The sequence below is a fragment of the Daldinia caldariorum genome (genome assembly GCF_022478825.1).
Source record: "Daldinia caldariorum strain CBS 122874 unplaced genomic scaffold F4812scaffold_2, whole genome shotgun sequence".
NCBI lineage: Eukaryota > Fungi > Ascomycota > Sordariomycetes > Xylariales > Hypoxylaceae > Daldinia > Daldinia caldariorum.
Window position 1 is genome coordinate 2,609,919 of NW_025953038.1, and position 27,613 is coordinate 2,637,531.

General features: G+C 47.2%; 7 protein-coding genes across 7 annotated transcripts in view; 2 read left to right on the top strand and 5 right to left on the bottom strand.

Annotated features, from left to right (window-relative positions):
• The window catches only part of F4812DRAFT_449660 (HET-domain-containing protein), a gene marked incomplete at both ends in the record, with an annotated part of 2,969 nt that extends 2,291 nt beyond the window's left edge, over positions 1 to 678 (bottom strand). Inside the window, 2 exons of the mRNA XM_047935998.1 lie at positions 156 to 209; positions 282 to 678. Of these exons, the coding sequence (XP_047794079.1) occupies positions 156 to 209; positions 282 to 678 (451 nt within the window). The remainder of the gene's footprint in view (positions 1 to 155; positions 210 to 281) is intronic.
• A 2,321-nt stretch (positions 679 to 2,999) lies between these two features.
• Positions 3,000 to 4,307, bottom strand: F4812DRAFT_191511 (uncharacterized protein). Its single transcript, XM_047930135.1, has one exon. It carries the CDS (start codon positions 3,971 to 3,973, stop codon positions 3,083 to 3,085), a length of 891 nt encoding a protein of 296 aa, XP_047794080.1. The 5' UTR covers positions 3,974 to 4,307; the 3' UTR covers positions 3,000 to 3,082.
• A 3,491-nt stretch (positions 4,308 to 7,798) lies between these two features.
• On the bottom strand, positions 7,799 to 8,992 carry F4812DRAFT_191471 (uncharacterized protein). The gene has a single exon (XM_047930134.1). The coding sequence runs from the start codon at positions 8,813 to 8,815 to the stop codon at positions 8,120 to 8,122; it is 696 nt and encodes a 231-aa protein (XP_047794081.1). The 5' UTR covers positions 8,816 to 8,992; the 3' UTR covers positions 7,799 to 8,119.
• A 3,315-nt stretch (positions 8,993 to 12,307) lies between these two features.
• Positions 12,308 to 14,058, bottom strand: F4812DRAFT_455874 (aldehyde dehydrogenase; the record flags this gene model as incomplete). Its single annotated transcript, XM_047936896.1, has 5 exons — positions 12,308 to 12,416; positions 12,473 to 12,503; positions 12,586 to 13,474; positions 13,531 to 13,930; positions 13,997 to 14,058. 5 exons carry the CDS (start codon positions 14,056 to 14,058, stop codon positions 12,308 to 12,310), a joined length of 1,491 nt encoding a protein of 496 aa, XP_047794082.1.
• Positions 14,059 to 17,255: 3,197 nt separating this feature from the next.
• On the top strand, positions 17,256 to 20,945 carry F4812DRAFT_415396 (telomere repeat binding factor-domain-containing protein). The gene is made up of 5 exons (XM_047932974.1): positions 17,256 to 17,458; positions 17,638 to 18,098; positions 18,152 to 18,713; positions 18,769 to 19,212; positions 19,264 to 20,945. The coding sequence occupies exons 1-5, from the start codon at positions 17,401 to 17,403 to the stop codon at positions 20,508 to 20,510; spliced, it is 2,772 nt and encodes a 923-aa protein (XP_047794083.1). The 5' UTR covers positions 17,256 to 17,400; the 3' UTR covers positions 20,511 to 20,945.
• Positions 20,946 to 21,845: 900 nt separating this feature from the next.
• F4812DRAFT_467727 (uncharacterized protein) lies at positions 21,846 to 24,052 on the top strand (the record flags this gene model as incomplete). Its single annotated transcript, XM_047938695.1, has 4 exons — positions 21,846 to 22,047; positions 22,457 to 22,575; positions 22,797 to 23,057; positions 23,245 to 24,052. The coding sequence occupies 4 exons, from the start codon at positions 21,846 to 21,848 to the stop codon at positions 23,848 to 23,850; spliced, it is 1,188 nt and encodes a 395-aa protein (XP_047794084.1). The 3' UTR covers positions 23,851 to 24,052.
• Positions 24,053 to 27,550, bottom strand: F4812DRAFT_191711 (uncharacterized protein). Its single transcript, XM_047930136.1, has one exon. The coding sequence runs from the start codon at positions 27,073 to 27,075 to the stop codon at positions 24,256 to 24,258; it is 2,820 nt and encodes a 939-aa protein (XP_047794085.1). The 5' UTR covers positions 27,076 to 27,550; the 3' UTR covers positions 24,053 to 24,255.
• Positions 27,551 to 27,613: the final 63 nt, after the last annotated feature.

The following is a 27,613-nucleotide window of genomic DNA, read 5'->3' on the forward strand; positions in this document are numbered from 1 at the left end:
TTTCTTTTTTTTTTTTTTTACTTTTAAAATCCTATTTTTTACTCCCCCAATTTTTTTTTAAACAAATTTTTATACCTCGCCCCCCGGGGGCCAATCCAAAAAAAAAAAAAAAAAAAAAAAAAAAAAGGTGCTGCTAGAAACAATTGTATCCTTACCAGGAGGAGCGTCGATATCAAAACGCAGCCACGTCGACAAGCTCAAGTGGTTACCTAGGCAAGGCAGAGACTCATTTTTAACCCAGGTCCTTCTGGCGGTCTTGGAATCTCATAGTCTTCTCGTACCGTCTTCATCATACCCGATCCACAACAACTCAGCAATCAGCGACCGAAGCCTCACCGGCGGTTCGTCCTCGCAGGGCCTGTACCATTGGAAGAAGAGGTACACCAACACTTGGTCGAAGGAGCCCCGCGCGTGTCTCTCAATAGCGCTTTTCACTATCGCGCAGAAGTCGCAGCCGCCGCAGGCGGACTGGGCGAGGCACGGCAGGCCGGGCAGCGAGTCCAGGACGAAATAATCAAGCTTCAGACTGAACTGGTCCGGGTGCTGTTCCGGCGCTGCGAGGCAGACTTCCCCCGTGTCGGAGCGAGCGGCATACGCACCCGGGACGTCGGAGTCGTCGAGCTCTAGAACGCTACATTGCCGGCATAGATTAGCGAGCGGCGGCAGCGTCGTAGTCATTTTTCCTTCTCGGGACGAGATTTGGATCCAAGATACCTTAGGTACCTAGGTTAGGTACGTAATTGTACCTTACCCCGGGGGTAGGTAGCGTCAATGGAACGAGAGGGCTAGGTTGACTGGTTAATCTACCACCTAGTTAACCGCAATAGGAAAAGAAAAGAATAAGAAAATAAGATCTCAAAGATCGTTTCTGCTTATTACTACTCGCATCGAGCTGACTGTTTTATATAGTTACACCAGTTGAAAGTACGTCTGAGCTGACATGAATAGGCACTATTAAGTGCTACCTGACCTAACCTAACCCCGGAAAACACCACACCGTCGGAACATTAAATCGCCCATGATTGGACTATCACACGGCTGCCCCAGCTTGTCACTGTCGTTGTGAGCAATGAAATATTAGCTCGCAATAGTGAGACTGGCGCATATATTGTAAGATATCTATGTTTAATCGAGCTTTCGAAGTGCCCTACTTAATTCCTAATTAGGTGCAGAGTAACAATACAGTCGTGGTTAGAAGAATACTTTCACATTATATGCCTGGTATAGCTTCAATAATACATAGGCGCATACATAAAGTCTCTGCCTACTACCAGACCTAAAATCGCACTATTATATCGGTTGAGAGTCGATACCATCTACCATAATGGTGTTACTTTGGGTACTTCTTATTATGTGATATTATTCATGCAGTAGAAGAGAGAATCAAACTATGTACCAGTTACCCTTATCCAATAAGTCTCGAGTTAAGCCGCGCCCGCGTAGCCATGATAGCTCATGCGATTGTGTCAAAGGAGGTAAAGTATAGTTGAAATACGTACAAGACAAATGGTATATCAAGGTGTGTCCACTTAGGTTGACCACATGTAGGTATTATGTTATGTAGGTACCGTATGATAAACCTTGGGGAATTGCTAAAACATGTAGATCTTATAACAGGTTGGATTCTTCAAACATACCTAGATACGAGGTAGGTACGTAGGTATTTAGGTAGATATTAACATTAAGCAGTAAATGACCAAGTATTAGGTACCTATTAGGGGTAAAACAAAGTATATAACCAAAATGTAGGTAGCATATACACCAACAGACAGTGATATCCTTAGGTCCCAACGTATAAGAAAGTCTAATATAAACAACCCCTTTGAGCATTCCGAAGTCCAACTGAGACGCCAACAGAATACGCACACGATGAAAAACAAATGGAATAGAGGCGTTTGCGGCGGGTAAGAAGCTTTACGATGTGCTCCTTTATCCCATTTCCTCGTGAGATGTAGGCAGTAACTATAGATACGCCTTCACAGTACTAAGAAACATCCCATTCAACATCATCGCGACATAGAGATCACGATCCCCGATAGGATATTGTGAATGCGCATACCGGTAGCACTATCACATCGCGTTGTTGTTCGTGGAGTTAAATAAGAACAAGTGTATGGATCGTTCTCCGAAGCCCACGGCATCGACTTCTCGTTGGGCCGACGTGAACCCCCCATTCACCGCATGTGCTCTATGATTAAAGCTCCTGGGACCATCTTCCGGGTGCCTGGTACGCCATATCTGCAATTGCTGCGCAGATAGATATCCGGGGCGGTGATAGAGCCGATGGTATCGATGCCTTCTGAGGAATCATAGGCACTCGAGGCACGAATTAGCTTGGAGAGGGGCCGCATCGTTGCACAACTGCACAACTGCACAACTGCGATATGACCGGACGTGTGATTCGAGGATCGGTTCCGAAAGAGGGCATAACGGTGGCCCAGAAATTTTCGTATACTGAGAACAATCTCGCATTTGCGCTCTCACGAACCACGTGCACGGATTAGATTGTATCAATTATGACCGATCTTTCCGTGTGGCAGTTATGTGATACGCTGACGTGTTTACCGTGTATTGGCGCCGAATCTATTAAAAAAAAACGAAGACTGAGATAAGAACTTCCGTGTCGATGTGCAGACCACCACTAGAACGGGTAGATGGGACTGATTCAATAGGAACAATTGAGATGCAAGGTAGCACAGATCGGGTAATACAGAGAAGTATTGGCGTGGGCTGGACATGGCGGGATGAGATTTCAACTGTTCAACCGGACTCAATTAGAAGTGAGACGTATGCGACTTCAATCTTAGCGGCGGAAACAGCTTCGGCTCGAGGTGGAAGCGTGACTGCAGCGCTGCTATCATGTTTGATAGGCACCAACGAAGATTTCGGATTGCAAGATGATGCTACATGCCATTGAATGATCCTCCTATGTGGCGTTATAGCCGTGGATCGTGTGCTCGCTCTAGTATGGAACGGGTGCTGTCTTCCGCACCGAAGAGGACGCCTGCATACGCCCACGCCTGGCTGCGTCGGCATCCCTTCTGTTTGAATATGAATTATCACATAGCAGGTAGTGATGGCTTCAACCCCTTCGACGACCGCGTGGGTCTTCCAAGGGGTACGGTATGTAATTTCCTGTTGGCGGAACATCCCTATAGGACGAAGGAGCTGCTGGTTGAGAGGTCCTAGGGGTGCTAGAGTACAATGCTTTGTCGGTAGAACCAAATGTGGTGTCTGTTGGGCCGGTGATGTAATTAGTATGATACCTGTCAGACGGGCTCGGAGGCCCGGGCATCTTTTCGATGTATGGCTTCTTGCTGCTAGAGCGAGCTCCTGGTCTAACGCTGACGCTCGGACTCCGACGGTGGTGACGTGATGAATTAGGCTTCTCTTCCCTCTGTTCCGCATTCTTCCTCATAGAACCTATGGCATCTCTGTGTTTGCTTGTTGATCGTCTTAGTCTGGGGGACGAGGGTTCGCCAGAACCGCCTCTCATGGTACTATCTATGACAGGTTCTGATAGAGTAAAATATCTCTGCCGATAATCGTCGCGCTGGTCCCTTAATTCTTCATTTTCGGTTTTGAGTTCCAGATTCTCTTTTGATAGGACCCTTATTTCATCTTCGAGGTTCTTGTTGAGCCGTTCTAGTCTCGCATTCCGTTCGCATTCTTCACGATACCGCTTTTCCGTGTCCCGGTTGAGTCTGTGGGCTTTGGTTAAATCGCCATTTAGTTCGTCATATTTCTTTTGATATTGTTCGACTTTTTGGTTCGCTTGACCCAGTGCTTCTTGTAGAGCACCGACATTATTGAGTTGGTCTTCGTAGTCCTCAGCTGTGAATCTACGATCAGGTCTTCCACCTAGACTAGCCTGTTCACTAGATGACGAACCCAGACCCGAGTCATCATGACTGCGGTGGCTTTTAGACGACCCCTTCGATGAGGTCGAAAACTTAACACGTCTGTCCGACATATTGTCGTACAAGCTGCGGCTAAGAGCTGCAAGTTCTTGGTAGGCGCCTGTGTGGAGGTTCACGAAGGTGATAAAACGAGGAAGCGCCCGACGAATAGGAATAGTCGACAGATCAAAGTGAGCGGGGTTATAGACAGGAAGGTTGTTGAGTCACCGGGATGATGGCGAATGTTAAAATTGTTAGATATCTTGAGCTTGACCGGTATATAAATCTGCGGAGATTTCTATAATATAAGATAGACTAGGTACCTAAGGTAGTGAGACAAGATCGCCTTACGAAAAGAAACAAGAGTTAAGCAGAGGAAAAGGGAATTGTTATAAAAGACGAGTTAATGGTTATGATTAGCGAATGGCCGGTTGTTGCCTTGAGGTCCGGACAGAATCAGTTTTATGTACCTCACGTATACATAGTATAACACTCACACCACAAAACTAAAGCACGGCAGGTATGGGCAGGTATCTGTACTAAATGAGATGTAGCTGACCGGTTGCCTCTCACATGGAGAGTCATAGGTCTAGGCAACATGGGACGCCAGCCTATATCATCCTTCTCAATGGATGAGCCTCATAATAACTCAAGGGGTCGTCTTACCCGAGAAATCCAAGGGCAGCCGAACCGGGGGAGTGCGCCACGGCGGAAACACTCGTTTCTTCTCCCACACTCACCGTTTAATTGAGAAGGTAATATGCCTTACTGACTACCCGTTTCCCCCCACAGCACGCCACGCAACGCGCAACGCGCAGTGAGGGGGGGTGAAGGACGAAGGACGGGGGATGGGGGATGGGGGGATAGGGGATGGGTACGGGGGAGTGCAGACGAAAAGAAACAAAAAGATAGATCCGGAAGGGTGTAGCACTGTTAAACGGCATCTTTGTACTTCCCTCCATGGGATGAGTTGGAAATGAGACCTGCCAGCTTTACACCGAAAAAAATAGACATATCGAGCAAGTTGCCGTATCCGCCTAATTGTCCAGCCCCCAAAAACAGTTCGCCAGAGATGCGGTCTAGGTCGTAAGCGGTATGTAGGCGCGTTAAGATGGCGTAAGGGTTTAGGAAGGTCCTTCTCATCTGCGATCTTGATTTTGTGTGGTGGTTCTGCGCAACTGCGTAAAAGAGGTACCTTAGAGGTAGGTAGGACTATCTTCGCGTGGGCGTGCAGTGCAGTACGCCCGCAGAAATGCCTACCTGATCTAGCCAGTCATATTGGCCGAATCAGTCCAAACTGACGGCATTGCCTGCAGGCTGGGAAGTTTCTCTCGAATAGCATCTGAAGACCAGACGAGAACCGGCATAAAGATCCGTTAGGAGTAAAAGAGCAAGATGGCATAGCATGATGACTCACATAATGCAGGCAGCATTGAGATGTTACAGGGGGGTGAAGCTTGATGCATTCAATACATGACGTCTGATGATGGTTGATCTTCTGTAAATAAGTCATTGATGGATTTGTTTTTAATTGTCGAAGTTCCTGTCTGCCTGTTTGGTTTGAGAGAAAAATAGGTAACCAATATACGCTAAGCAGCCCTAAAGTACGCTAAGATGGCTATTGCCTAGCAGGGCTGAAAGTGGACGGGGACCCTCGCTGTTACAGTCGGAAGAGGTACCACAGACTACCTCAGTATCGGGTACTTTAGTACCTACCTCTTAGAAAAAAGATTGAAGTCGATGGGGAAAAACCTCTGCGGGGCCATCGAGGTCGCTCTAGAGTCTATAGGTACCTTGTATACATGCATGCACAATGAACCGAAAGGGAAGGTCCACCTGGTACCAGGAAGGTATGTGTCGGTACACATCTGGCTTAGTCACCGTATCTCATCTACTCACCACGAACATACTATGTAGGTACCTTGTATGTAATGCTTGAACACAGCAGAACAGCGGTGCAGCACAGCCACTGCGGCTGCCTTCTTTATTAACGAGTTATAATCAAGGAAAACATTCCTTAAAAAGGTCCAGAACAAATTCAGCCCAAGTTTTTTGATAACGGAACCCCGAAAGCCACTGCCCGCCATCAATACTCAAAACAACCTTACTCAAGCAATAAATGATCATTAACCTAGAGGTTTCTTTCTACACACCATCAGCATCAGTATGTCCAAGTAATCGGTGAACCCTACCACATCCCTTCAATACATTATATTATTATGTATGAACGTGAAGGGGCATGAGCATGAGTTGGCACTTCCACCATGCCGCAACACAGCCTAGGTCGGGTATGTTTTATTATCAAACGAGGCAAACCCCGGGGATAACACGAAAATTCCCGGGTTTAAAGGGTCTCAGGGAACTGAAATCTTCTCCAGTTCGCCGAACGTGAAGAAAAGGACAAATGGAGACAAAAGTGCACTTTTGTTTTTTGGCTTCAAGGACAACCAAACACGAGCAGAAATCCGGTGACACCGATTGCTGAGCTGTCAATCATCGATGATGTTCTTGGTATTACGTACACGCCACTCGGGTCCTACGGCTCATGAGCGATGAGGCCCGGATGGAAAGTTGGCGATAAGAAATATGTTGTATACCCAACATACATCTCAGGGCATCGGCGGGATGTTAGCTTGGTTGGCTGCCAAAAATATCTCTGGTTTATCTGCCGTTTGGGGTTATCTGGTCCGCGGCTGAGAAAACTCCTATTAGGTCATCGAAAGAGCTAGGCAACGTTGCAACCAACCATGCGCCTGGGTGTTTCTCTTCCATAATAATATCCTCCAGCCATCCACCAAAAAAGAAAGAAATCATTCCTCAAACGCGGTTAACCAACGAGTCCTCACTTCTTCCGTCAACATATCCACGTTGACCACCCCCCCGCGTTAGGTAAGACTACATGAAAATCAACAGTGGCGCTGACAGCAGATAGTCTTCGAAGATGCCACATGGCTTAGATAGATAATGATCAATTAATAATTCACCACGACAATATTGGCTAGAGTCAGCATATAGAAAAAGGCACTTGTGAGCTGTGAATATTTCTATTAGTCCAATATATTACTCTCCTAAGTATTTAATATACGCATCGCTAAGCTTCTGAGGTAAGCATACTCTTCTACAAGATAACATACGCGTGTACGACTTCTTTCTTGAACGCGAAGCTACCTACACTTTGGTGTTGTGCTCGTAGGGTGGAATCTTGTGATTCAGGGGTTAGGGGCCTCCTATTCGCCTCTCACAAGTCAACCTCGTTAAGCAGTAACACCGTCAACTTCTCACTGCAATTACGAGACACTCAACCATAGGCACGCCCGCTTCAACGGTTTTTAATCTGGGCAGAGGCTTGACGTTGAGCTACAGATGACAACAATCAGGGACATTGAACGCGTATTCGTAATTTTTGCCCGCCGGTGTATGCACGACAGATGAGCCCGAACAGAAGACGCCCGCCCGATCAAAACGCAAAAGGGATTACGTGCGATAATGTGCGGTAATGACGGGGTCAAGCCTGGGTAATTGCTCAATTCGGGTATTATGTTTCGGTCAATTAGAGCGGCTATCGCGGTAGTTCCCATATGATAATTAGGTAGATAGTTCAGATCGAAGTCTTACGAGAGAAGGGAGCAGCCCAACCCAACCTGTCAGCCTGAAGCCATATCCACAGGCTCAATCACAAGCTTGTCGGGAGCAATACCATCATTCTCCTAATATTTTCTTCTGAGATGAAGATTCTAGGCTAGGTACCTGACAAATATACCGACTTGTGACAAACTGCCCTAGTTCCCTCCAAGTCACAGTGCCCAAGGAAGTACAAGCCAACGGGTGTTATGACAAAGGAAATGCAGCGAAGTGAGGGTATCGTAATTTTCAAAAGAGACAGCCGTAGAGCCGGAACCAAACGCTAACCATCCGTCGTAAATAGGAATAGGATGTGACATCCGTACAACTCTCCCGTCCAACCCCTATCTATCCCTTCCCCTCGTGGTAACCTGGGGAATACCCTCCAAATAACAGGTGAGTAACTAACAATGCAAAACTACAAGAATTAAAGTGCACGGGCGGGTTGAAATCCAATCTTGTGATAGAAACAGAGCTTAGAAGATGTCGAAGCATTCTTCCATGATGTAGTACAGCTAAATTCATAGAACCTTAACCCCCTCCTAATCTAGACCGCCGAAGGGAAATGTAGTAGTGAAAGTGATATCGCTCTATGAGCCTTACACAAAACTGTAGCGGCGACGAGCAGGAATCGTAGTTTCGTACCTCCGCAGCATGTGGCACTGCTCGTCGATCAGGGCGTCCTTTTCGTCGAGCTCTCTCAGGCGAGCCGCGAGGTCGCGCCGCGCCCTGTCGAGCCGGCCGGTAACCTCATCCACGGTCTTCTGGTAGTCGTCGCGCCTCTTCTTGCTGCACGCGGCCTTGTCGGAGATCCGCTGGTGCAGCGCCGAGATGGTCTCCGTCATGACGCCGACCCGCTTGTTCAGGGTATCGTTATTCCTCCTGAGGTCCAGGAGATCCCTGTCCTTCTGCTCGACCTCCAACTTGAGCGCTTGCACCCGCCGACGGAACCGCTCCGTGGCCTCGGCGTCGAGGTTGCGTGTTCGTCTCAGCTCCTCGATCTCCTCGATCATCTGTTGGTTGTGCGAGAGCAGGCGGCTGTTCTCCTGGGTAGAGGCTTGGAGGTCGTTCTTCAGGGCCTGGTTTTCGCGGGTGAGGACGTCGTTTCTCTCCATCAGGTCTTTCTTTTGTTCGCGCATGCTATTCCATTTCTCGAGGGGGATCTCAGCGCAGCCGTCGAAGCATCGGCTTCGGTATTGGTAACGAGTGCGGTGATCATGATGATGCGAGAAGGACTGCGAACGTGTGAAGGGCTGTCTACCGGGGTGGTATGTTCTAATACAGTATTCCAACATCTGGAAAGCTAATGAAACACCCTTCTATTAGAGGACAAAGGCAATGTGGGTGAAGCTAAAGGTCAACGAGGCAAATATGAGTTATGAGTGGATGAAGAGTGAATTTTGGTTTGCAGATCGTAGATGCAGCAGCGGGAACTAGTGAAATATGAAAACGAATAAGGAGAGATAGACAAGCCAAGATAGGCTTGATCATTACGCGGTAGACTTCATTATAAGTATATTATATCAGGCATCAACCTCAAAGGGCCTCCCCGCGAGGCTATGGTGGGGATAAGGACGCCGCGTATGAGTCTAAGGTCTAGATGTTTGATATCACGAGGCATTGTCGGCGAACCTCATGGCCCACACAGTTGACAAGAACTGTAGAGAGGGGGAGGCGGGTGAGATGTGCACTTTAGATTCTGATTCATGGGGGGACGGGTGGACGGGGGGTCTTTCGAGGCCAAGTGCACGCAGTGTAAGGTGACGCCGAAGGTAAACAAACTACGTCTTCCATATTAGCTTCAAGCAGGCTGTATAACAATAGCATGTTGACCGAAACGTCATTAGGCATGAAGCACCTGAAAGCTCGGAGACCTCAGTTGACTTTGATTTGACTACTGTGTCTCAGGGGAACATAGGTTAACTCAGGTCACTCGACGGAATAACCGAGAAACTCGAGAAAAAAAAACACATGGCCTAAAGCTAGGTTAGTAAGTAGAAATAATAATTAGTTACCTATTATAGCTAATAGTTTAAAATTCAAACGAAAATAGATATATTTCCCAACTTGATAAGGATATGCCCGATATGCCCGAAAGAGTTTGCGAGCCAAGGGGAAGATGAGAGATGTCACGATATTGATTGGTACTATGTATTGGGGAACATTGAAGATGGAAAAGAGGCGCGTCCTTAGCGACCAGGTCCGCATTAATCGTGCATAATGCATATGTAGACGCGGGTTGGTGCATACGAAACCATGGGGAGCGGCCATAGTAAGAGCCATTATCGTTATGTATTGTACCTATGTACCGCTTTAGGCAGCCAATTAGAGGGTAAAGCCGCTTGATGCCAGATGGATTAATCGGTACGTACCTGTTTTATCATGCGCACAGACTCTCAGCTGATCGATTATGATCATCTTAAAGCGAAGGTTGACCCGATGGACATAAAAAGGAACCCTCCTCCCACCCTTCAGCTCAGCCCCATCCCAGTCAAGATTGATTTCCTTTTAGAGGTCACCAGCCGCAATCATTCATGATATGTTTTTAGGTTTTTGAATCCTTCTACGAAAAAAAGATAGTGTGTGCTTAAATTAAAAAAACTCTCATAACTCTCATAAGAGGCCTCACATTCCCCTCTTAACTCTAAGGCACTTGAAATCAACCCTTCTACTTACACTTCTTATTTCACTTATATCCAATCTCAATCTCAATAGTCTTAACAGTCTTCAACTCGTAAGATAATCTACGTCTACATAATCCGAATATTACTTATTGCGCAAGCTTTTTTTCATGAGACTCCATTTAGGACCTAGGTCCATACCAAGGAAATAACACAGGGTATTAAGACGACAGCGTTAGGTATTATTCTCACTCTCACTCTCACTAAATGGCCCCCTTGTCAGCAGAGTTCCGTTTTCAGACGGCAATCTTGTGACTTGCACAGTAACTTAGTTGCACCCTCTTCCCAACAAGATGGTATCTAAGGTAAGTCTAGTTTGATTTAAAATTAGATACTCAATGGACTAGACCACCTACCTAAGTCAGGTAGGTAGAGGTAGGCATTTAAATAAATCGAAGCTAACCAATATTTCTCATATTGACCGAATGTCACTTTATCGATTTTCGCCAGCCAAACTGACGTATTCTATTAAAATAATCATCTAATATTTACACTAAGATAATCCTCATGGATACCTTAAAACCGTACCTACTACCTCCTGCCGTAAGTATTATCAAAACACGCCACTATCTACTCTGATTAGGCTGGTCAGCGTCCGGCATCACTCTTACCCAGCCTCCGCCACAAGCCTCTTCGAGAGTCATCGGCCTGACCGTAAGCAAGGCTGAGAGTGTCAAAGTTACCTAGTCGAACGTTTCTGTAAAAATCCATCCTAAGACAAGGTACCCAAGGGCGCCCAAATCAGGCGGCCCAGGCAGCAGGGCATATCGGTTCATTAGTGTGGAATTCATCTCCAAAGCTGCCATTGTGGCAAATCCTTTAGACGGATACCTGAAGTCCTTCGAATTTTATCTAGTAATGCTTATCATATGACATGGGGGACAGAAATGTCAGAACTATTAAGACATATATGGTGCCTAGAAGAACATTTCAAAGGGGATAAAGGAAACCACTAGTAGCGAATTAGTTAGAAAATGAAACCAGAAGAATCAATACTATCATTCTAAGGCGAGTTGTTGCGAGGAACTACACCATCGTCGAGCAGGAGAGTAAGAGGGTGTTAAGCTGAGTTAGATCGCCTATTCAAATTGAAGGGATAGTCTAACCATGCCTAAACAATACAAAACAAGTAACCTCCATAACCTTCATCCGATTATATCAAAAGAAGGAAGCTATGTTGATAGAAACATGTAACCCTTTTGATACTAGCCAGCAACGGAGAATGGCATCAAGACCCGAGTTCCCTGGATAGGTCAGACTCAATAGATAGAAAAGGACAGCTGAAATATTCATCAGCTTTGCCTCATAAACATACATGTATGTAGGTATGTATCCACAGGTCTCGAGCTAGCCTCATGGGCGTTGAATGGGGTGTGAAGAAACATAAGAAACGCTATCTTGTAAAGGGAAACTTTAACCGGTTACCTTAGATGTTTTCTACGATTTAGCTTCTGCGCTCAGTAACAGCATAGGATATATAGGTACCTAAGGTAATTGACGGTGCATATCAACAGTTTTCTTGCTAGAAGGGCGAAAGAGAAAAGTTAGGGAAAGGGGACTTAAAGTTATGCGTACGCAGGAAAGTGAATGAATTTCAAATATAGTAATATTAGGTTAGGTACTTAGATAAAAGAAATTGGTTGTTAAATAATATCTCTATCCAGTCAATCCATCTTGAGGCACACTTTATGATAATATGAGGTAGGCTTATTATTATGAGCAAACCATAAGTAAAACCAGTCCATCTCATTATTTTTGAAAACTAAACTCATAAGGTGGAACGCGGTAACTATTGTCCATATTAAACCTTTAGAAGTTTGTACTCAAAATGAAATCCAGAAAGTCACCAATAGTAAATAGGAAGCTGAACTTGACTTTTTGAAATTTTTACTTTATTTCATCAATGGGCATACACCACAATAGGGCAGCTAGCTAAGCAGCGGATGTTAATACATGTAGGAACCAACTCTCCTAAGACCTTATTTGACCACGTTCCTTGAGCCCACAGGTATTTCGTTACACATGACAACCTAGGATTGGATATCGTATAATCCCCAAAACACGCTCTGATATTTAATTTCACATTTAAACTTTGGCACCCGCCACTTAGTACAACGGACCACCCAGTCTGATGGACACGGATTTGCTTTGTGTGTAGTTGGCGAGCGCTGCCTCGCCCAATTCTCGGCCAATGCCGCTTTCCTTGTAGCCGCCACTGTTGACGTATATTAGTAATTATTCAGAGAGATTCGGGAAAGACGGGTTACTTACAATGGCAGTTGGTGGTGAAGAAGATTGTAGCCTGCGTAGGAGTGGCGCTTTGTTAGCACATGTACTTGTTTGAGAAGAAAAAAAAAAAACCCTGAGAATGAGGGAATACATACTGTTCACCCAGATGGTACCGGCACGTAGCTCATTGCTGACTCGGAGAGCAGTGTTGAGGTTGCTAGTGTGTACGGCAGCTGCCAGTCCATAAGAGCTGTCGTTACCTAGATGTATGACTTCGTCTTCGGTCTTAAACTTGGCTACTGCTACAACAGGGCCGAAGATTTCCTCTTGCATGATCTTCATGTCGTGAGTGACGTCGGTGAAGATTGTTGGCTTAATGAAGTAGCCCTTATCGCCGTGGCGCTCACCACCCGTCGCAAGAGTAGCGCCGCCCTTCTTACCCTCCTCAATGTACCCCATGATACGGTCATACTGAAGCTTGCTGACCTGGGGACCCTGGAATGTATTCTCGTCGAAAGGGTCACCAACGGAATTGGCCTCCGCTCGCTTCTTGAATGCTGCAATAAACTTGTCGTAGATTCCTTCTTGCACGTAAACTCGGGAACCAGCGCAGCAGCATTGACCGTGGTTGTAGTAGATACCGAAGTTGACCCAGGAGATTGCCTGCTCAATGTCTGCATCGTCGAAGACGATGTTAGGAGACTTTCCACCGAGCTCCAAGGTAACCTTCTTGAGGTTGGATGAAGCAGCAGCCTTCATGATGGCACGACCGACAACGGTGGAGCCGGTGAATGCGACCTTGTCGACATCCATGTGGGAAGCGATAGCAGCACCGGCTATTTTGCCGAATCCAGAAATGATGTTAAGAACTCCAGGAGGGAAACCTGCCTCCTTGACGAATTGAGCGAAGACGAGACCAGAAAGGGGCGTTTGCTCGGCAGTCTTGAGAACAACAGTGTTTCCAGTGCAAAGAGCAGGTCCGATCTTCCAAGCCAACATCAACAGGGGGAAGTTCCAGGGAATGATTTGACCACAAACTCCGATCTAGATACAGTTAGTATTTTCGCTTTCATAAACGCACACTTAGAGCTCCGACGTACCGGTTCTTGTCTGGTGTAATGGAAAGATTCGTGGTTGATATCGATGGTTTTACCCTCGATCTTGTCAGCCCAACCACCGTAGTATCTGACGGTACCAATAACGGCATTGACGTCACCCCTAGCCATGGAAATAGACTTGCCATTGTCGAGAGATTCGACTGCGGCTAATAGGTCTATATTCTTCTCTAGAATGTCTGCTAGCTTCAGCAGGAGGATACCTCGCTGCTGAGGGGTGGTTTGGCGCCACGAGCCGTTAAAAGCTTTACGGGCTGCGGCTACTGCAATGTCTACATCTTTCTCCGTAGCTTCAGAGACGGAGCAAATGACCTCCTCAGTAGTAGGGTTAATGACTTCGAAGGTCTTCTTGTCAACACCCTCAACCCACTCGTTGTTGATGAACCTAGTCCTGTTAGTGGATGAACATATACATGACATATATGGATGAAATCCTCAAGTGATGACTTACAAACCAGTCGGCTGGGTATATTCGCCAGTGATAGGCGTCTTCAGCTGCACAGAGAGAGGCATGGTGATGGTTTTAGAGATGGTTGTTTGTTCTATGCAATGCGTAAAATAAGTAAAGAGATTTGATATCGACCTGCGAGATTGTATACTTATTTATACGCTGCAAATGTGAGTGTGAAGGATAAGTGAGAGATAATGTGGAAGTTATTCCTTGATGCTCAACGGCGGGTTGAGTTATGTTATATGTAAGTTCGAGAGTGGGGAAGAGGGGAACGGGGGAAAGGGGTCCTTTACGGGTCTTTGCACCCTAGGTATTGTATATAGTAGGTATTGTATGAATCTACAACCTAATACCTTGTTAAGATAAGGCGGGGTAATTTGTTTAACGTTGTCATTACGCGTGGAAGTGGCGAGGGGAAATTGAGCGGCTACCCCAATTGTACCTCTATGTAAGATCCAATTGTTAGTAGTGCCTGCTGATATGTAACTAACATATAGCAATTTCCACTCTCCCGGACGCATGGGGCTCTTTCTGGGGCAAAGCCAAGAAGATGTCGTCTTTGGTTTTCTGGTTTATGGGGGAAGGAGTTGCAGGAGTTGAGTTTACTGGTCACCTGAACGCCAAGGTCTTGTCACACTACCACAAGTGGTTCCTATCTGAACTAACGACAAAGCTGCCCAGGTGCTAATATCATCCTAACATTAGGTACCTACCTAAGAGTAGCAACAGGTACCAACTACGAAGTATATACGTCAGGGTTGATTGGCTTTGAAATAAGTTGTACCTGAATTGATGTCTCGGGTACTTCACCCCGCACTTAGAAGATATCTACATAATCTTATTTTATACCAAGGTTAGGTACTATCTACACTAGGCATACCTGATATGCAGAACACATTATCGGAGATAGGTATGAATGCATCGGCATCTACCAACATTTGACAATTGAACGTCCTGACGTCGTACCCGATCTTTTTTTCTCTCTTTCTTTCTTGAATGTCGTAAATGAAGTTACCCACACACATAACACAAACACATCCACCAATACTTACTATGCAGTGGGTTATACTACATCCAAATTTCCCCTAATGAAGAAGGGGGGAGACAATTTTGCCACCTTAAGTGGCCAGCCCCCGAAGGCCCCCGAAGGCCTGACCGCATTAGCTTCAATGTTCCTTTGCTTAGAACCTCTGTGAGGCTTAGTGTCCCCCGCATTGTGGAGGAATTGTATCAGTTTAGGTACTTACCAAAGGACAATACCCCCGAACTTGCAGATGAAGCAGCACCGTGTAGACAACACCGATTCGATACGGGTTAAGGGAAGCTTATTTACGGGATCAAAGAGGAGCCGCACAGCTCAAAGCTTACATGGTATATAGGTACAAATCCATACAGAGCTGATAAGTCGAATGGGGGCTTACGGTTGCCTATTTCGATCTTAAATCTTAAGATAAAGCCTCAACGCCGCCATGGAACGCTATGTTACCGCACCCATTTTTTTTACACCTGGGTCTATAGCGCGTCAATTCTATTTGTTGATTGGTTGGCCGGAAGGTCATATGTTAGCCACCGCGATCGGGGCATCTCAACAAGAACGGAACACGCTGACACGTTGGGTATACGATCCTAAGGTCGAACGGAGAGACGGACGAATCAACCAATAACGCGATTTCGTGTAACATTTCTATAGAAACAAGGGCTCCGCAATCTCCGGATAAGGGGAATTTTGATTTTATTTTGGATGCTCGGCCCTTGTTGTTCATCAGTCTATCCGCCCGGTGATCCCGTACCCCCCACTTAGATATCTGGGGACCCCACGCACTATGTATTTATATTATTTACACCATGTGCACCATGTGACACTATTGTTGAACTTGACCGCTTGAAGACGGATATTTGAAGATGGATAACTCCGGTATAAAAGAGTGTACCTACTTAAAGTACCCGAACGTACGAGTTAACAACAATAATTACGTGTCTCCTTCATTCAATTTTAACTTGCTTATTGTTTTTGATTTAACGATTATTTATTTTTAAGCTGATAAGTTCTTTGCTCGTTCTTGATAAATATGTTTTAAGGATGATCCAATGGCATCTCAGTTGAATGTCATCTCGGCTTAAAGGATAGCGAGCTCCATAACCACCTACCTTGAGGGACTCTTCGCAATTATTCATACAGGTATTCTTGATTCTGCCAATTTCGGTTTGTCACAAGGTCACGTCGGATGAAAAATCACCGGTACAAGATATTTAAGGGTTAAGCTTATAATGATGGCTACCTACCTCTTAGCTAGTTGTGGTATATGATATAACGTATCCTTCGTCTTTCAAGGTAGAGGTATACTTTGTTGATCGACTAAAAATTAACTCTGATAAAGAAGAAGAATAGTCCGGGTGCCAACGGAGCTAAATTCAATTGTGATTTTCTTCAACGTCGCACTCGTTCTCTTTCGGTGGACGCTATATAGGTAGGTACCGTATCTTGAAAAACGTATGTGTCGCCTTCGAAGTAGTGACCTATTTTAGCTGCATGTAGGGATCGTATTCGAGACACCATCACTCGATCAGGATTATAATTGAACTACCGTTCTTTGAAAAACAATGAGTTCCAAAGACCCCAATTGCCTGAAGGTTACACGCTAATATAGTACTGAGATGGATTAGCTGATGTTATCCAAGTTATAATCTGAGCCTCATCCAGTGCTATGACATCAAGCGTTAGCTGAGCCCCATCCTCATCGAAGATCCCATATGGATTGAACTAGTTATGGGGGTAACCAATTATGATTTGTCTTGGTCGCCGGCTTCATATTATAGATGTGCTGTTGAGAATTTCACATGCTACCACATAAATAGGAAGAAATAAACTTTCGAAACTTAATAATTGGTTGTGATATATGATGAAATGTAATATAAGCTTTTCAAGGAGAATAAAGAATAATATCCGACTGCTGATTTCTTCTTCTTGCGTCTTCTTTCAAATGAACAAGGTATATGTTATAATGTTATAAGTGAGTACCTAACAATATGCGCAAAGCCAGAATTTATTTATTTTCCAATCTGATTTGCAATTCATTGTCTTGTCAGACTTGGATGCACTTTAAAAATTTGGTGTTTACCTAGAGAAATAAAAGGGTTTGAAGTTGCGTTTGTGTATCGGATTAATCTAAAGTTCTTGGGGCAAGAAATGAGGGCAAATCTTCTTATCTTATCAGGACGCTTTGGCCAAATTTTCTCTGGTATCGTTATCTGCCACTATCAACTATCAACGCCTTAAGAAACATCAGATAGGTACCATCAAGACATTAAGCTTATTTTACTTTGCCGACGGCAGCAGCTACCAATTGCTTCACCATTGAGTTCCAGCGCAAATGTACCTACTATCGCTTACAGAAAGTTGACCTATGGCTGATGTCGCTGAGGCTATTGCGGCGGCCATTGCTGCTGCCGCGCCACCGACTAGTGAGTTACCTAAAGTTCAAACAATTCAAAGTTGAAACAATTCAAACTTTTTTTTATTTCTTTTCTTTTTACGCCCCCCTTCATTTATGACTTCCAATGGACTTGGATTTTAACCTAACCTGATATTCTTGTTGAAACCTGCCTGGTCATGTTGGCTCTACTGACGCCGATGGATAAAGGCCCTACCATTAAAACCGAGGTAGGTGATGCTATGGTCCTGGATCATGCACCCGAACCGCCCCAGTCACCTTTAAAGAGACCGCGAAGCCCCGACGAAGATGGCGATCAACCGAGAGACGAAAAGCGACCCAAGATAGAAAACGAAGGGGCAAACGAGATGGATGAGATTGCCCTCTTGGTCCAGCAAGCCCAGGCCGAAGCTATGCAACACTTCCAGTCGGAACCTGATAAAGTTGACGATGCGCCCTCGAATGATATAGACCATTTCCACAACATATCCAATGATATAGCCAACGGCCTAAACCAAGATATACACCACGATGTATCAGGGCTCGATGCGGAATTCGAACAGCGAGCGCCAAGTCCCGTTGACAATCCAGAGCCGCGCCCCGAGTCTCTATGGAGTAACCCTAGGGATTTCACGCGACGGAAGCATATCATACCGGCACTTGGTAGTCTAGTGAGTGAAATCCGGCCCTGTTTGCTCATGGTAGCGCGACTAAGGATTTTCAGGCTGTCGACATCATTACCGCATGGTCTGAACAATCCTTAGAGGATACAATTGCCACTCTAAGCGGTGATTCCGACTCGGATATCGCGAAAGAGTACGCCCTATTAAAAAATGCCTTCGATATTCAGCGGAAGCAACTTTCCGATACACATCCACTGCTATACCCCGAGCACTTGAACGTTACCAGTCAGACCCGAGAAGTGATTAGGATAGTGAATCTTGCAACAACATGCGCAAGCGTTTTTGGTACCAACGAGCTTGGTTTAGAAGAGGTTAATGACCATTTTCTGCGGATATTCGTTCCAGAGAACCATGAAGTACCCCGCGACGCGGCAGAATTATATATGGGCCTCAAGACTCAGATTTTTCTTGCTGTGCTCGAAAACGAACAAGAAAAAGCTAGGGATCAGTTTCTAGACGACCTCTTTGTTACGAGGTTGGAGAGTTCTCTACAAGAGCACCACCCGAGTCTTCCCTTGACGACTGCTGAGCATGAATTTATTGAAAATGCCAAAGCGCGGAAAGCAATGCTCTTGAATGAGTCTGCCGATATGGACAGTATTCGTATGTTTATTATGTCTAATTAAGCTTACAGATAATGATTCTAACAAACCCCTAGAAGCGCTCAGTAAACAGTTCACATATGAGGCCTTCCTTGATAGCCTAAGCACGTTTCTCAATGACCACATAGAGAGTATCAGAACCCAAGGTACTGGAACGGTGGAGACCACAACAGCGGTGGAGGATATCGTGCAAGACGAACATGCTGGCCAAACCCTAGACGAGACTTTTGACATCAATGCCATGATTGCTGAGGCCTCGAGGGCGGCGCAGAGCGCTTTAGAGACAGGTGGAGAAGAGTCTCATGAATTGGATGATCTCTCGGCATTTCTTGCAGAAAATGTTTCTAAGGCGGTCGAGCAGGCAAAAGAAAGCGCCACAAGCACAGAACTACCATCTGCTATCGCATCCGCGGCGGAAAGTGCCTCAAGGGCGACTATGTTGGCTTTACAAAGCATTCAACAGAACCAGTATCACCCTACAACACTCCCTCAAGCTTCTGGTAGGTTCAGTGATATCAATGGCGAGAGAAATGACCGCTCATCTAATGTAGCTCAAGCGCCCGCAGCTCCAACTCAGAATCACAACACCTACCAAGCTCAGCAGACGCAACAGACACAGCCACAACAGCAGTACTACCATTACCAGCAACAGCATACAGCTAATGGGATGCCTTCTTATCAAACGGCAAACGATCATCTTCCTCCAAATCAAAGCGACTCGACACCAGCACTCTACGAGCGTGCCCGACAGGCGGCGGCAGCTCGGTCTTCCACTCATGCACGACGGGAAGGTTCGCATTCTACCCGACGTCCCTGGAGTCCGGAGGAAGAGAAGGCGCTTATGATGGGACTCGACATGGTTAAAGGCCCTCACTGGTCGCAAATATTGTCACTTTTTGGACCAAATGGATCCATTAGCAATATCCTTGCTGATCGTACCCAAGTCCAATTAAAGGACAAAGCTAGGAACCTAAAACTTTTCTTCCTCAAGACGAATTCAGAAATGCCGTACTATCTCCAATGCGTTACCGGCGAGCTGAAGACTAGAGCTCCTACTCAGGCAGCCAGGAAAGAAGCTGAGGAGAAGGCAAGACTCAACTCGGAGGAACAACAAGCACACGTGAATGGTATCTTAACATTGGCGGGCGGCCTACAGAACAATGCTCCCCCCAGACACAGCCCTTCAGCAGGAGTGCCTAGAGGCGCAACGCCCAGTCAGGCGGCGTTATCTCACCCTGGATCGCAACCAGGAACGCCGAGAATCTCGCATCAATCCATCCAACAGTCTACGCCAATACCATCCTCTCTACCTCGCCCTGTTATACCCGCCCCACAGCCAGTTAGCCTCCCTACCTTCACATCTTTGTCCCATTACCACACACAGTCACATGTCTCTCAGACCGAGCGACAACCTACTTCTATAACGAATACCCCTACATCTCCAGCAATGGCTCCGACAACGACTCAAGCCGCTGCTGCCGTGTCGCCGCCCATCATGGCTTCAGCTACGACCGGTACCTCAGAAAGCAATGAAGCGGAGAAGAACGAACTCAGCAGTGTTGACGTGGCTGTGCTTGGTTTGAGAGCCGCTTTAGAGAGAGAACGAGAAAGAGAAAGGGAAAGCGAAAAGGAAAGGGAAAGAGAAATGGAAAGAGAAAGAGAAAGAGAGAGGGAACGGGAAAGGGAACGAGAGAGAGAAAATGACGCGCTAGCTGCTGCTGCCGCTACAACTTACTCTGATGAAGGAACAATACCCTCTACTAATTCTGCTACACCCGCGGCTACGTCGACTGAATAGGACCCAGTTCTAATTGACGGGTGCGGCTTGTGTTAATTTCTAGGTAGAACTTACGAGACTTATGTTTTGCGTGATTGATACCCCTGGGCGGTGTTAGCGATTTGGAGACAGCACGAAAGTCAAGGCATGGCTAGGCACAAACAGTACATAGTTGCTATAAACAAATGAAAAAGTCAACCATCCAAGTTGTACTGACTTCTGAGTGCGGATTGTGTTATACAAGTTCGCTTGGATCCGCCCCGCGGGCCGCAACTACTCAGCCTTGGATACGGATACGTGCGGCTTTATGATGCACTCTACCGAGAAAGAGTATCGGGCAGTCTTCTAGAAGTTCCTGTCGCTCGCCATACTAGTTGTTTCTTTGTTAACTAGTAATATGATATGTTAAAGAGGTACACGTGCAAACATATTAGGTAGGTAGGTAGGTAACTGGGATATCATTATACAATGACATCTTGCCAGTCAAAGTCTCATAATCGTAGCACTGGTGTCTAAGAACCTTGCACCTAATTCAGCCTTATGCTTACCTGAACTGTCTAAGAAGGAAACGGGCCAACCGTGTATTAGTCTGCAGTCGACTTGAGCCGCAGCCTGACTTCTTGATCTTGGGTAGACATGAGGGGGTGACTATGATTTACGTAGGGGTTATATCTGCTCTATATAGTAGACGATCCCACTGATGGTTAAGGCGTGTATCACACGATTAGGACCGATATAGAAGAGAATTCAGCATGTAACCCTCCCGTACTGGTCAACTCGGCTCTCGCCTTTGGCTAACAGGTCTTATTATCAAGCAAAGTACCTGAGGCTTATAACACAGTCGAACGTAGCAAACGGGCTCCAAGATATAACTAGTATCGGCCGGTATAGAGTTCCTAGCTCTTCGGGAACCTACCGGACAAAACGGACATCGTGGCTGGGGCGCAGTACCTACACACACATTTCGAAATGTTTGATTGTCTCAATGAGTTGCCTCGCGCTTTTCCGACGTCCGTCGAACACGTCATGCGCGTTTTTTTGGGGCTAGGATTCGCCACGTCGACGCCTATCCGTTCCGCTGTTTGGGCCTCCGGTAGAAGGGCGGAGGGGGAGAGCTCGATATATTTGCCTTCGAAGTCCGTACTGAGTCGAAGAATGTCGTTTGACTTATTTGTTACTCGGACCCGTCAACATCTTATCCCTGGAGTACCTAGAGCGGTACGGTAACGGCTTTATAAGATAGAGCTGCTCAGACACACACACACACACACACACTCTCTCTCTCTCTCTCTCGTTTCTGGAGTGTGGCATCAACAGAAGCAGCAGTGAGAGAAGAAAGAAAGAGAAAAAAAAGGCATGGCGTTGTCGCCCTGGCAGCTGTGCTTCCACGCGGACCTCAAGTGCCGCGTGAGAGCCTGCAGCAACAAGAGAATCGTCACGGGCAACAACGCGGCGACGGTGTCCTCGCCGTATTGTCGACAGCACGCGTGTACCGTGTGTCTGAAGTTCAAGACGCGGTTTAAGCGCGGCCACGGGGAGGAGAAGATCTGCCATCACCGTGAGTTGTTGTGTCCCATCCCCCCTCCCCCCCTTCCCCTGGGGTGTTTTTACCCCTTTAATACACAGGTATCGATCGGGAGGACTAGGAAGACCGGACTATGAAAAGCGGTATTCTGTTGTTTTTTCCCTCTTTTTTCTTTCTTTTGGGAAAAGGAAATATTAGAGGTATCTAAGCAAAACAAGATGGCCAACGTCTTCCGCCTTTTAGATCGTTGCTGCAAATTTGTCGAAGCGGGCCGCCGGTGCCCCTGTCCGAGAAAGGGGCACGATCCGCGGTTCCCCTTTTGCGCCGAGAAACGTTGGTCTCACCTCCCGCTGTCTGCCTAGATTCAACAAAGATCCCTACCTTAGGTTAGGTAGGTACCTAGGTTATATCGTTTTGTAACTAATGCTCGACTTTGCTCTAGACGGCTGTGCCCTCGCCGAGTGCAAGGAATCGCGGTGTCCGAAGAAGAGCTCGCCGTATTGTAGTAAGCACGCCTGCAGCGTTAAGGACTGCGAGCAACCGAGGCAAAGCCCGGGTTTGGTATGTTTTACTTGAAGTTTTCTTTTCTTTTTTTTCCCTTTTTCAGATTTAAAAGAAATGTGTGCGTGAGAGAGTGAGAGAGAATGGTCACCTTACTCCATTGCGGTATATATATATACCTAACACCTGCCTACTCCTACCACATCAACCCAATTCCAGGTACCTAATATAGGTAACAAAACCATTACCGATGCCCAACTAACCCGTCATCCTCAACCCAGTGCTGCCGCCAACACACCTGCCACGGCCGGGGCTGTATCAACTGCATCCACCCCTCTTCCTCCCCGCCGTCACCATTATCCACGGGTCGCGACCCCCCGTACTACTGCCACGGACACCAGATCTGCCAGGCCGACGGCGGATGCGAGTCCCTCGTGTTCCATGACGTCTCCCACCGCCCGGCCAAGTACTGCTTCCGCCACTTCTGCGCCGCGTCCGCGGCCTGCGAGGGGCAGCGCGTGGAGGGCGACGGCGCGCAGGCCGTAAGTACATAGTATAGCATAACCATCTTTTTTTCCACTCCCTCCATCCCTTTCCCCTTCCCCTCCTCTTTTCTTTCCTCAGCTTTTCTTTCCTTTCCTTCGTCTCTTGATTCGTTTCGTTCTCTTTCTTTTTCTTTTCTTCCCTTTTTTAAATTTTTTTATTATTAACAAAACTCCCAAACCCCAGTGCCGCGAGCACTCCTGCGCCCTGCACCCGACGTGCGCCAAGCCGCGCGTCGACCCCGTCCGCAGCCTCTTCTGCGAGGACCACGCGTGTGCGGACCCCGGCTGCCGGAAGCAGACGTACGAGGGCGGGACGGGAGGCGGAACCGGGAGCCGGGAAGGAGGCAAATGGTGCGCCGACCACATGTGTCTGCTGGCGCTGCTCCGGCAAGCGGACTGCGAGAACCGCCGCGAGGGCACGGCGGCGAATCCGCTGTACTGCGCCGACCACGGGCCTTGTGCGCGACGTTGCCCCAGAGCCGGAGTCGGGGTTGGCAGCGTGGGTGCGGGTGCGGGTGCGGGTTGTCGAGGCGGGATGATGTGTTTTCGCGCCTCGGCGGCTGCAGTGATGGCGGGAGGCGAAAGAGGAGGAGGTCGTGTTGGTGGTGGGTTTTGCGCGTGTCATAGTGCTGGAGATGGTGGCGATGACGGCGGCGACGAAGACGACGACGATGATGATGAGAGTATTACGGACCATGGCGATAGGTGTGTAAATGGTTCTGGTGGTAGTATAGGAGGTTGTGTCCGTGGGGGGACATGTGACTGCGACGATGGTGTAAAGGGACAGTAAAAATTGAAATTTGAAGACACCACATTGAATTAGAAGTACCTTAGACAACTCGATACAGAAAGCTTTGATTGACTTGACAATCCCCTATTTTTTGCCTACTAACTAAACCGAAAAGGAATACTCAATATGGGTTAAGGGCATAGGGCATAAATGCTGAAGCATTTGGAATTCCATCGTGTACACTCAATGAATAACATCGTCTTGTATTCACTGCGTAAACTCTTTAGATAAGTCCCTTCGTACCCTGATATTTCCCCTAATAATAATACAGCCTTCATAACCTATGATTCCCCCGGCGCCAGGCAGCATGCGGCATGCGTGGCTTGTAACCAATAAACACCTAATAACCGTAAAGTCCCGCCGTAGCGTAAAAGCAAGTATACGAGGTAGCAAGATGAAATGTCATTACATTACATTGCAGTCCTTATCTTTTCCGCCTCCCTCTGATGTGGCGGGATTTCCAACAGCGGGAGGAGGTGCGCCCTGGCGTCCTCTGCCAGGTGTACTAGGCCCAACGCTGTTTTGTCCGATAAACGGGAGTCTGCTCCGAGGGGTTGCGCTCGCGCTACTTGGGCTACTCTCCGGATGACTTGGATGTCCGGCAGGTGGTACATATGGGGTTGATTTGGAAGCTTGTTCATAACTTGGCGGTGCATCATCCCCATGGTCATCATCAGTGGGTCGATGGGTTGTCGAAACAGGAGGGATCAAGGACCTAACTTGCTGTACCGGCCTCCCTCGACTAGACACCGAACTCGTAGATTGGTTAGCTGAACTAATCCTGGCTGGGGGTAATGGACCGCCGCTGCCTCTGCCGCCCCTACCACCGGAACTACGCTGATTGTGACCGCCGCGAGCTGGAGCACTTTGCCGACCCTGGTGCTCAATAAACTGCTCGGACAGCTGACTTTCGCGGCGGCGAGCCGCTTGCTCGGCACGATGTCGTTCCTCCTCCTCTTCCTGTAGCTGCAAAGCCAAAGCCAAATCCCTATCTTCCTGCTCGTGGTTCGGCGAAACAGGTGTACTAGGATTTACTTCACTAGCCCGACTATTCCGTGATCGCCGGCTTTGAACTGTTTGCCATGCGCCCCCATGTGTATTGCTATTCGAACCGCCCTCTCGATTCCAGCTACCCGGGACGTTTCCGAACGATCGTTGATGCTGAGGGCCTCCGACTATACGGAAATCACCAGAAAAGAACTCAGTCCGTTCGCCACGTACATCAGCCAACGACTCCCAAACGACTTCGTCATGCGTATAGTAGCCTGCATCTGTTACCAAAGTGAATAGTTTTTGCGTTTGAGGATGTCGGTATAAAGTAGAGAAATGGTCGTTCCGAAACAAAATCGACACCGACCCAGGCCTTACAGCTTTGGTAATTACCTCGAGACCCCATGGTGTGAGCTGCGTGGCTGAAGTACTGAGAAAAGATTTTATAATAATGATATCCTGGTAGAGTTGCTGTTCTTGCTCGGTTAGGCCCATCTCAGAATTGCTGAGCTTATCTTCAAGTTCTTCTTCTCGAAATAGTATACTTTGCGCATCATCGTACGAGGACGCTTGTCTGGTGAAAGAATCGTATACCGGGTCGTCTCTCGGGGGTAGCCAGCCGTGTATCAAGGGAATAGAAAACGTAGAGTAAAGCTTCATGTCTCGAGTTTTCTCAAAGGTCCCCGGAATAAGGTCAGATCGAGTTGGGTTTTGGTTATTCAAGGGAGAAGACTCAGGACTCGGGATGAAACGCGGGTTGACGTTCATACCAGTGTGAAGACCTTGAAGAAAAGTATACAGTTCGGTCATATCTGGTAAGGATACCTCCGGGTTGGTATGTCGGTGGGTCATCAACTCATCAACGATAGCCTCAAGGAGGAAATTCAAACTAATTTGCTCGCGAGATCTTAAGGTCTCGACCAGGTTCGAAGTCGTCTGGCTAGCGGGAGTTGTCAAAGTAAGCGCATTGACGAGCGCAACCAGAGGACATGGGCCATTAGCGTTCTGTACCAGTATAGGCGACTTTCGGGGGTTTTTAGCCGCCGTAGCATCAACCCAATTTATGTTCTTAATTTGGTATGTTTCTGATTTGCTCGCTGTACCTGGTGGCTGCCGTCTTGGTGGTTGTGGTGGCGCCTCTGCGCTGGACGCTTGCCGTGGGGGTAAAGCTGGTGGCACTGCCGGCACCTCTGTCGTAGGTGCTGCCGTCGCGGGAGGCGCTTTCTCCTTTGGTCTCTCATCGTCTGCGTCCATAAAGTTTTCCCAGGTACTTTGCTTTGAGAGGGTCACTGGTTCCGGCTCCGGTATTGGCTCATGGTCAATCAAATTCCAGCCATCAGCGGTCTCCGGGTGTACATTTGACGCCTGTAACTCTGGTTGTTTACCCTTATTGTTAGATCCAAGATCGTCCCATGCGTGCTGGTCGTCGAGGATTTGATCTGCCTCTTGAGATCTCTCCGGTAGTGGTTGTAATGGATGATTTGAAGGCGCATCATTCCATGGTTGCGATTCTCCTTCAATACGTAAAGGCAATAAACCCGGGGAATTCGACACGGGTCCTGTGGAAGGGGGTCTCGACGATAGGCCCGAGTCCCAGACATTACTCTTAGGTTCCTGATCAGACAAGGGCGGTACCGGTTGTAAAGTATTAGAGGGTCCAGATTCACCGAGGGCCGGCTGCCAAGGATTTGAATTTGTTTCGGGCTCGGATATATGGAGTTGAGATAATGCGCCTGTGGGCACAGATGGAATTGGAGGCGCATGAGAGGGGTCCGCAGGCGCTGTTGGGAGGTCTTGACTGGTAGCTGAGCTGCCTTGTACTGGCTTTCGTTTGAAAGGATTCGTTTCGAAGCGCGTTCCACCTGGCCAGAGAGCTTTCGGCATTTCATCTGGTTTAATTTCTGGCTCTGTTAAGGTATTGACGTGGTTATTATTATCATTACTATCGTGATCGTCCCAGGGATTATCTTCGCCTTGACGATAGGTAGTGCTAGGTTGGACGCCAGGTTGGAGTGCGTGGGAAATATCCTGTGATGTATCTGGGCTCCCTGAAATCGCAGGGTTTGTGGCACCTTGTTGGGATATGACGGGATATTCTCTCGCCCATACTCTAGCTGATTCTGATTCGGAATCGCTGGGAGGCCACAGTTCCTGTCTTACACCTTGTAGGCTAACCGCTGGGGGAGGCGTGGTGTTCAACGAGGAATCGTCAGGAAGCGGCTTTCGTGCGACCATGGTGGTATCTGGTGTTATTTCGGCCAGGTCAATACGGCCGAGTCGATTATTTATTATCTCCTAACCTAGGTTAGGTACCTAAGGTAGACAATTTCGAGTCAGGATAGTTTGAGTTTGAATAGACGGTTCGGGTAGGATAATCTCGCTAACTCGGAATGGCTAACAATCATCAATCATAAATCTCGGGATTGCGTCATTACTGTAGTAGTCGTTCAGAATAACTAGTTGTAGTTGTAGCTGTAGCTGTAGCTGTAGCTGTAGCACTGGGAAGGGAAATCCGGAGGAGCTCTTGGGGTAAGACTTCAATAGGAAAATAATACAATCTTGCTGTTTATATACCGTCTCTAGCTTTTATATCGAGCGCAACTTTTGTAATGTTTATAAAGTTAGAAGTACGTAACCAGGCAGCAGAATGGGAGTTTGGTTGCATCGGTTAGGTTAGGTTAGGTTAGGTTAGGTACTTTTTAAGAACAGGTGGATTGGGGTGGGAGAAAGTTGCAAGGGTCTACGTTTTAGAGCTGACTGGAAAAGCAAACGT

What these genes read in the sequence shown, in the direction of transcription:
- F4812DRAFT_191711 (XM_047930136.1), bottom strand. Translation starts at nt 27,075, where the DNA reads ATGGTCGCACGAAAGCCGCTTCCTGACGATTCCTCGTTGAACACCACG.
- F4812DRAFT_191471 (XM_047930134.1), bottom strand. Translation starts at nt 8,815, where the DNA reads ATGTTGGAATACTGTATTAGAACATACCACCCCGGTAGACAGCCCTTC.
- F4812DRAFT_415396 (XM_047932974.1), top strand. Translation starts at nt 17,401, where the DNA reads ATGGCTGATGTCGCTGAGGCTATTGCGGCGGCCATTGCTGCTGCCGCG. An exon ending in TGCTGCCGCGCCACCGACTA is followed by an intron (nt 17,459 to 17,637) that starts GTGAGTTACCTA and finishes CGATGGATAAAG; the next exon opens with GCCCTACCATTAAAACCGAG. An exon ending in TGCCGATATGGACAGTATTC is followed by an intron (nt 18,714 to 18,768) that starts GTATGTTTATTA and finishes ACAAACCCCTAG; the next exon opens with AAGCGCTCAGTAAACAGTTC.
- F4812DRAFT_191511 (XM_047930135.1), bottom strand. Translation starts at nt 3,973, where the DNA reads ATGTCGGACAGACGTGTTAAGTTTTCGACCTCATCGAAGGGGTCGTCT.